Below are 9,706 nucleotides of genomic sequence, written 5' to 3'. Positions count from 1 at the left end.
ATATAATTTATAACATGAACAGAGGGTCTCCCTCTGTCCATGTTATAAATTATCAACGAGAAATCCAAATGAATAAATGCGAGAGATTTTATTTTCTTGACTAAAAATTTGGTTCTCAAAACCCCCAGCCAAAGAGACAGCGTCAAACACGAGATCGGCACTGGGTGAACCCAGATCCGGCCTCTGTCACATCAAATTCCCCTCTGTTCATGTTATAAATTATCAACCAGAAATCCAAATGATTTTATTTTCGTGATTTAAAATTCGTTTCTGAAAACCCCCAGCCAAAGGGAAGGTGTCGAGCCTGGGATCAGCTCTGGGTGAACCCAGAGCCGGCCTCTGTCACATCAAATCCCCCTCTGATCATGTAATAAATTATCAACGAGAAATCCAAATTAATAAATGCGAAAGATTTTATTTCCTTGACTGAAAATTCAGTTCTCAAAAGTCACAATCAAAGGGACAGCGTGGAGCCCGGGATCGGCACTGGGTGAACCCTGATCTGACCTCTATCGCATTGGATATCCCCGTGTTCATGCTATAAATTATCAATCAGAAATCCAATTCAATAAGTGCAAAAGATTTTATTTTCGTGACTAAAAATTCGGTTCTCAAAACCCAAATTCAGTTCTGAAAACCCCCAGCCAAAGAGACAGCGTTGGGATCAGCACTGGGTGAACCCAGATCCGGCCCCTATCGCATTGAATGCCCCTCTGTTCATGTTATAAATTATCAATGACAAATCCAAATTAATAAATGAGAAAGATTTTATTTCCTTGACTGAAAATTCAGTTCTCAAAAGTCACAATCAAAGGGACAGCGTGGAGCCCGGGATCAGCACTGGGTGAACCCGGATCCGGCCTCTATTGCATCGGATCTCCCTCTGTTCATGTTATAAATTATCAACAAGAAATCCAAATTAATAAATGCGAAAGATTTTATTTTTGTGACTAAAAATTCAGTTCTGAAAACCCCCAGCCAAAGAGACAGCGTCGAGCCTGGGATCGGCTCTGGGTGAACCCAGATCCGGCCCCTATCGCATCGGATCTCCCTCTGTTCATGTTATAAATTATCAACAAGAAATCCAAATTAATACATGCAAAAGATTTTATTTTGGTGACTAAAAATTCTGTTCTGAAAACCCACAGCCAAAGAGACAGCGTTGGGATCAGCACTGGGTGAACCCAGATCCGGCCTCTATCGCACCGGATCCCCCTCTGATCGTATAATAAATTATCAATGAGAAATGCAAATTAATAAATGAGAAATATTTTATTTTCTTGACTAAAAATTTGGTTCTCAAAACCCCCAGCCAAAGAGACAGCGTCAAACACGAGATCGGCACTGGGTGAACCCAGATCCGGCCTCTATCGCATCGGATCCCCCTCTGTTCATGTTATAAATTATCAACAAGAAATCCAAAATAATAAATGCAAAAGATTTTATTTTGGTGACTAAAAATTCAGTTCTCAAAACCCAAATTCAGTTCTGAATACCCCCAGCCAAAGAGACAGCGTCGAGCCTGGGATCGGCACTGGGTGAACCCGGATCCGGCCCCTATCGCATCGGGTCTCGCTCTGTTCATGTTATAAATTATCAACGAGAAATCCAAATTAATAAATGCAAAAGATTTTATTTTGGTGACTGAAAATTCGGTTCTCACAAGTCACAATCAAAGGGACAGCGTGGAGCCCGGGATCGGCACTGGGTGAACCCAGATCCGGCCTCTATCGCATGGGATCCCCCTCTGTCCATGTTACAAATTAGCAATCAGAAAGCCAAATTAATAAATGCCAAGGATTTTGTTTTGGTGACTAAAAATACAATTCTCCAAAGTCACAATCAAAGGGCCGGCCTCCATCGCATCGGATCCCCCTCCGCTCACCAACGCCGTTTCCATCGGGGCTGCTTTATTCCGATTTTTACGCCTGAGGCGGAGGTGCCCCGATTTCTTTTGTCACCCCGCACGTGTGGGAAGTTCCTTTCACTGCACAGGGGAAGGGGAGCGTTCACATTTGTGTTCCTCCAGGACTCCGCTTATCTCGATGGGTGACATTTATCAGGTACTGACCACCCTGGGGTGTTCCCCGATGGTTCTGGGGGAAGCGCATCCCTTCTCCAGCCGCGTCCTTTCAATATTAAATAAAGAATTGTTCAGCTGCTGCCACCAGAGTTTGGTAATTCCAGTGCTCAGAGGCTCGTTGGATTTTTAAATTTATTTTACTATTTTTACTTTTGACATTTTCCACCTAAGCATGAATTATTTTCCATTATATATTACAACCATAAGTATGAATTATTTTCCATTACATATCACAGCAACTTCAGTGAGGCAATCGGTCCATGGGCTATCTGTGGTCTCAGGCTCTTTAGATTTTCATTACATGTTTAACTTATTGTACAATTTTTATTTTTATACATTTTCCACCTAAGCATGAATTATTTCACATTATATATTACACCCCTAAGTACGAATTATTTTATGTTACATATCACAGTAACTTCCGTGTGGCAATCTGTCTGCAGGCTGTCCGTGCTCAGAGGCCCGTTGGATTTTTAAATTTATTTTACCATTTTTATTTTATACATTTTCCACCTAAGCATGAATTATTTTCCATTATATATTACATCCATAAGTGTGAATTATTTTGCATCACATATTACAGTAATTCCATTGTGGCAATCTGTCTGCGGTCTGTCCGTGCTCAGAGGCCCATTGGATATTGAATTTATTTTATAATTTTTTATTTTTGTACATTTTCCGCTTAAGAATTAATTATTTGTCATTGTATATCACAGCAACTTCTGTGTGCTAATCTGTCTCTGGGTTGCTCACGGTCAGAGGCTCGTTGGATGTTAGATTTATTTATTGTACAATTTTTATTTTATACATTTTCCACCTAAGCATGAATTACTTTATATTATATATCACGCCCCTAAGTATGAATTATTTTACATTACATATCACAGCAACTTGGGTGTGCCAATCTGTCTGCGGGCTGTCCGTGCTCAGAGGCCCCTTGGATTTTCCTTAGATGTTTAATTTATTTTACAATTTTTATTTTATACATTTCGCGCCTAAGCATGAGTTACTTTCCATCACATATTACATTGGGATCCCCCAAATTCCTGCCCGAAATTCCCGCCTCAAATTCCTGGAGTCGCACATTCCCGGGGGAAACTGAGGCACGAAACCCCCTTCATCCTGGGATCCCTCAAATCCCTGCTGGTTCCTGCGGCATTCCTGGGGAAACTGAGGCACGGCCCCCCCCAATCCCGGGATCCCCCAAATTCCCGCCTCAAATTCCTGGAGTCGCACATTGCTGGGGAAACTGAGGCACGAACCCCACCTCATCCTGGGATCCCCCAAATTCCGGCTCTTTACTGCAGCATTCCACGGAGAAACTGAGGCACAGCCCCCCCCCCAATCCCGGGATCCCCCAAATTCCCACCCTGAAATTCCCGTCTCAAATTCCTGGAGTCGCACATTCCTGGAGAAACTGAGGCACAGCACCCCCGACACCCTGGGATCCCCCAAATTCCTGCCCCAAATTCCTTCTCCTTTCTAGAGCTGCCACGTTCCTGGGGGAAACTGAGGCACAAACACCCACCTTCATCCTGGGATCCCTCAAATTCCGGCTCTTCACTGCAGCATTCCAGGGGGAAACTGAGGCACAAACCACCCAACATCCTGGGATCCCCCAAATTCCCACCCTGAAATTCCCGCCTCAAATTCCTGGAGAAACTGAGGCACAAAACCCCCTTCATCCTGGGATCCCCCCCAAATTCCCGTTCGTTCCTGCGATATTCCTGGCGAAACTGAGGCACAGACCGCCAATCCTGGGATCCCCCAAATTCCTGGAACTGCAACATCCCAGGGGGAAACTGAGGCACAGACCGCCAATCCTGGGGTCCCCCAAATTCCTGGAGCTGCAACATCCCAGGGGGAAACTGAGGCACGGCCCGCCGGGTCCCGCCCGATCCGTCCGTCATTCCCGGAGAACAATGGGAACCGGGAACCGGGACAGGGGGACGGGGGCGGGGCGGGGCCGGGACCGGGACCGCCCCCGTCCCGCGGGGACTCGGACCCGGATCGGGATCGGGACCGGGATCGGGACCGGGATCGGGATCGGGATCGGGATCGGGATCGGGATCGGGACCGGGACCGGGATCGGGACCTGGACCGGGATCGGGATCGGGATCGGGACCGGGACCGGGACCGGGATCGGGATCGGCACCGGGATAGGGACCTGGACCGGGATCGGGACCGGGATCGGGATCGGGGACCCCCGGCCCGGCCGCGGAGCCCGGAGCGGGTAGGGGACACTCGGGGGGCTGCGGGATCCGGGAATGGGAGGGGGAATTCCGGGAATGTGCGAGGATCCCGGGAATGTGTGCGGGACACTCGGGAATGGTGATGCCGAATTTTGCCCCAAAAGGCGAGAGTAACTGCCTAAGAGACTCAATTTAAGTCAGCATAGACAGGAGGTATTTTATTACGACGCGTCGGAGAAATCACAAAAGGGATTTCTGAGTATCTCGTAACAAAAGCAAGCCTTTTATACAGTTTTGAATATAAAGTTACATCATATCACATGCATAATCATGTTTTTGCATGCATATTCATAAGAGGCGTGGTGTGGGCGGAGCGTGGGCGGAGACATCTCTTTTGAGGATCACTTCGGTGGTCGTTCCGGTTGCCTTCATCGTGGGCAGGGGTCACCTGATGAGTCTTCCTCCTTAAACTTTTGAACTCCTATGCTAATATGGCCAATTCCCGGTGTACTTGGCCTGGTCCCATGGCTTGGCAAGAAGGCTCTTAGGGTCAGTTTGACATTGTTGGCTCTGAGCATGCTTAGCCCATCAGTTCCCCCATCCCTGTCTCTCTTTCCTGTCATAGTGTTCCATGCCTTAGCCGATTTATTGCCCTATATGTTTCCTAAGTGCTAAGCTTTCTTCGAATGTTTCACATTTCATGTTTTAACTCATTATTTCTTGAAGGCTATCCGTTTTGGGGCTTCATTGGGAACGGGCCCCGGGAATGTGGGGGGCACCCCAGGAGTGGGAACGAGACCCCGGGAATGGGAGCGGGATCCGGGAGTGGGAGGGGGAATTCCGGGAGTGGGGGCGGGACCCCGGGAATGCGTGCGGGACACTCGGGGAGCTGCGGGACCCCGGGAATGTGGGGGGATCCCGGAAATGTGGGAAGGACCCCGGGAATGGGAACGGGACCCCGGGAATGGGAGCGAGACCCCGGGAATGGGAACGGGACCCGGGAATGGGAGTGGGATCCCGGGAATTTGAGGGGATCCCGAGAATGCGTGCGGGAGACTCGGGGGGCTGCGGGATCCAGGAAATGCGAGCGAGGTCCCGGGAATGCAGGAGGGACCCAGGGAATGCGTGCGGGACCTCGGGAATGTGGGGGGATCCCGGGATTGGGAACGGGACTCTGGGAATGTGGGGGGATGTGGGGAGTTTTGTTAACAGTTGGTTGGCTGAGAAAGGCCATGTTGACAAAATGCCGCTGGTTAAGCTTGAGAGGGAAGTCAGCAGTCAGTGACCAATGACAGGCAAGGACAGGATGCCCTTGCCGCGACATGAGGGTAGGGAAGAGAGATTCTTGCTGAAAATATGCAGAAAGTATCAAAAGATCAACCACAGAAATGCAGAAGTAGGCGTAGCTGCTGATCTGTAACGAACCAATCCCGAGCTCAGCCTTTGCAATATGGATGAAGCTCATTATGAACTGCATTTAACCCGCTGCGTCGATCAATAAATCGGACCTGCGATGATCCAATCGGTGTCCGGCTCTCCTTCCATCGACAGGGGGATCCCAGGAACGGGACCCCGGGAATGAGAACGGTACCCCGGGAATGCGGGGAGATCCTAGGAACGGGACCCCGGGGATGGGAACGGTACCCCGGGAATGCGGGGGGATCCCGGTATAGGAGCGGGATCCCGGTATCGGGACGGGACCCCGGGGATGGGAACGGGACCCCGGGAATGCGGGGGGATCCCGGTATAGGAGCGGGATCCCGGTATCGGGACGGGACCCCGGGGATGGGAACGGGACCCCGGGAATGCGGGGAGATCCTAGGAACGGGACCCCGGGAATGGGAACGGGACCGCGGGAATGTGGGGAGGTCCCATGAACGGGACCCCGGGAATGAGAACGGGACCCCGGGAATGGGAGCGAGACCCCGGGAATGGGAGCGGGACCCCGGGAATGGGAACGGGACCCCGGGAATGAGAACGGGACCCCGGGAATGGGAGCGAGACCCCGGGAATGGGAACGGGACCCCGGGAATGAGAACGGGACCCCGGGAATGGGAGCGAGACCCCGGGAATGGGAGCGGGACCCCGGGAATGGGAACGGGACCCCGGGAATGCGGGGGGATCCCGGTATCGGAGCGGGATCCCGGTATCGGGACGGGACCCCGGGGATGGGAACGGGACCCCGGGAATGTGGGGGGATCCTAGGAACGGGACCCCGGGAATGGGAACGGGATCCGGGAGTGGGAGGGGGAATTCCGGGAATGGGAGCCGGACACCCGGGAGTGGGGGCGGGGCCCCGGGAATGCGTGCGGGACACTCGGGGGCCTGCGGGACCCCGGGAATGTGGGGGGATCCCGGAAATGCGGGAAGGACCCCGGGAATGGGAACGGGACCCCGGGAATGGGAGCGAGACCCCGGGAATGGGAACGGGACCCGGGAATGGGAACGGGACCCTGGGAATGGGAGTGGGATCCCGGGAATGGGAGCGAGACCCCGGGAATGGGAACGGGACCCTGGGAATGTGGGGAGATCCTAGGAACGGGACCCCGGGAATGAGAACGGGACCCCGGGAATGAGAGGAGGACTCCGGGATCGGGACGGGACCCCGGGAATGGGAACGGGACTCTGGGAATGTGGGGGGATCCCGGGAATGGGAAAGGGACCCCGGGATCGGGACGGGACCCCGGGAATGAGAACGGTACCCCGGGAATGGGAACGGTACCCCGGGAATGCGGGGAGGACCCCGGGAATGGGAACGGGACCCCGGGAATGGGAACGGGACCCCGGGAATGGGAACGGGACCCTGGGAATGTGGGGGGATCCCGGGAATGGGAACGGGACCCCGGGAATGGGAACGGGACCCCGGGAATGGGAACGGGACCCTGGGAATGTGGGGGGATCCCGGGAATGGGAACGGGACCCCGGGAATGGGAACGGGACCCCGGGAATGGGAACGGGACTCTGGGAATGTGGGGGGATCCCGGGAATGGGAACGGGACCCCGGGAATGCGGGGAGGACCCCGGGAATGGGAACGGGACCCCGGGAATGGGAACGGGACCCCGGGAATGCGGGAAGGGATCCCGGGATTGGGCCAGGCCGGTCCCTCCCGGCTCGCGCTCCGCGGGGGCCATGTCGCGACATGTGGGGCCATGTCCGGACATGTCAGAACGTGTCGGGCCGGGTTTTCCCCGCGTTGTGCGGGACGCGCCTTCTCCCGGGGGCTCCTTTTCCCTTCCCGCATCCCGGGGGTCGCTGCTCCCATTTTGGGGGGGTCCCAGCCCCGCTTTGGGGGGGAGGGGAGGGGAAATTTGGGGCGCAGCCGGGATGGGGGAGGGGCGGCCATTCCGGGGGGGGGGGAGGGGCACTCCCGGTTCTGCTGATTTATTAAAAATATCGATATCGATATCGATCCGGTGCCGATATCCAACTGTCAGGGACAAAAACTCTCACGGTTTAGAGTTAGAAAATACAGGCTTATTGTGGGATCGCTCCCAAATTCACCCCGCAATTTACAGGCGATCACAGAGCCCTAATTTTATCCATATTTGGGTATTGAACACCCAAAATACAAATATTCATCACTTTGGTAATTAGTCCAAAAGTCGTTAAGCATGCGCAGTTTGTTCCTCAAAATGGGTCCGTGGTCCCTTTCATGGGGAGGGGTCCCAAAATGAGGAAGTAAATGAAGTTTTCCTCCTTCTGACCTTTTCAATGCAAACAGGACAAATTAACCCTTCGTAGAACTCCCACTCCCGTCTTCAACTGGTGTCAGAACAGAGGAATTTGTCTTATGTTCCTACAATTGTCCTATATTCATCAATTTCTATTTATCAATTTCTATTTATCGATTTCTATTTATCCATTTCTATTTATCCGTTTCTATTTATCAGTCAAAAGCTATTTATCAGTTTCTTAATTCTCCATTACAAACCCAGCTAACCCAACATGGTGCTAACAGACAATCAATTATTAGTTAACTACTCTTAAGTTCATCAAGGCCTGCCTATTTATTTTAATTAACTCCAGCACAGCTGATCTCTAACTAAAATCTTCTCTAAAATCTCCGAATTCATTAAAGTTTGTGTCTCTCTGAATTCACTACAGTTTCTGTTTCTTTGACTTCATTAGTTTCTGTTTCTCTGACTTCATTGGTTTGTGTTTCTCTGAATTCACTAAAGTTTGTGTCTCTCTAAATTCACTAAAGTTTGTGTCTCTAAATTCATTACAGTTTGTGTCTCTCTGAATTCATTAAAGTTTGTTTCTCTTAATTCATTAAAGTTTGTGTCTCTCTGAATTCACTCAAGTTTGTGTCTCTCTAAATTCATTAAAGTTTTTGTCTCTCTGAATTCATTAAAGTTTGTCTCTCTGAATTTGCTAAAATTTGTGTCTCCCTGAATTCATGAAAGTTTGTCTCTGAATTCATTACAATTTGTTTCTCTGAATTCATTACAGTTTGTGTCTCTCTGAATTCACTAAAGTTTGTGTCTAAGTTCACTAAAGTTTGTCTCTCTGAATTCACTAAAGTTTGTGTCTCTAAATTCACTAAAGTTTGTGTCTCTGAATTCACTAAAGTTTGTGTCTCTCTGAATTCACTAAAGTTTGTGTCTCTCTAAATTCACTAAAGTTTGTTTCTCTGAATTCCTTACAGTTTGTGTCTCTCTGAATTCATTAAAGTTTGTTTCTCTGAATTCATTAAAGTTTGTGTCTCTCTAAATTCATTACAGTTTTTGTCTCTCTGAATTCACTAAAATTTGTGTCCCGCTGTCCCCGCAGCTCCGACGTTCCCTGGGATCGGGAATCGCGGCCGGGAATCACCGGAGCGGGAACGGGCTCGGGCGGTGACCTCGGTGGCCCCGGAAAGAGCGCGCACCTTCCTCCTCATCCTCCTCCTCCTCCTCCTCCTCTTCCTCGTGCCCGACTTCCTCTTCCTCCCCTGGGCACGGAACCGTCGGGCGGCGGCGGCTGCGACACCGCGGGGACATCGCGGCACTGGCGGCAATCCCGGGACATCGCGGCGCTCACGGCATTCCCGGGACACCCTTGGGACTGAGAAAATTCCCGGGACACCCCCGGGACATCCCCGGGACATCCTCGGGACATCCCTGGGACGTCCCCGGGACTCACGGAAATCCCGGGCCGCTTTTGGGACTCCCGGGCCGCTTTTGGGACTGAGAAAATTCCCGGGACACCCCCGGGACATCTCCGGAACTGTTGGAATTCCCGGGACACTCTTGGGACTGAGAAAATTCCCTGGACACCTTTGGGGACACTCTTGGGACTGAGAAAATTCCCTGGGACACCCTCGGGACACCTGCGGGACATCTCCGGGACATCCTCGGGACTGCCGGAATTCCCGGGCCGCTTTTGGAATTTCCAGGACACTTTTGGGACTCTGAAAATTTCCTGGACACCCCTTGGGACTCAAAAAAA

The 9,706-nt window shown here is 51.5% G+C and overlaps 1 protein-coding gene across 1 annotated transcript; it reads left to right on the top strand.

Annotated features, from left to right (window-relative positions):
• Nucleotides 1-4,246: 4,246 nt before the first annotated feature.
• Nucleotides 4,247-9,326, top strand: LOC128950348 (LIX1-like protein; the record flags this gene model as incomplete). The annotated part of the gene is made up of 2 exons (XM_054295230.1): nt 4,247-4,316; nt 9,050-9,326. Coding segments are annotated over 2 exons (347 nt in total), but the record flags the coding sequence as incomplete, so codon positions are not given.
• Between the last annotated feature and the right edge of the window lie 380 nt (nt 9,327-9,706).

This window comes from Melozone crissalis, unplaced genomic scaffold (genome assembly GCF_028551555.1).
Source record: "Melozone crissalis strain CALT ecotype California unplaced genomic scaffold, PUWL_Pcris_2 ptg000547l_1, whole genome shotgun sequence".
NCBI classification, from domain to species: Eukaryota; Metazoa; Chordata; class Aves; order Passeriformes; family Passerellidae; genus Melozone; species Melozone crissalis.
Note: the sequence above shows the minus strand (reverse complement) of the source record. Positions and strands in the feature narration are given on the sequence as shown.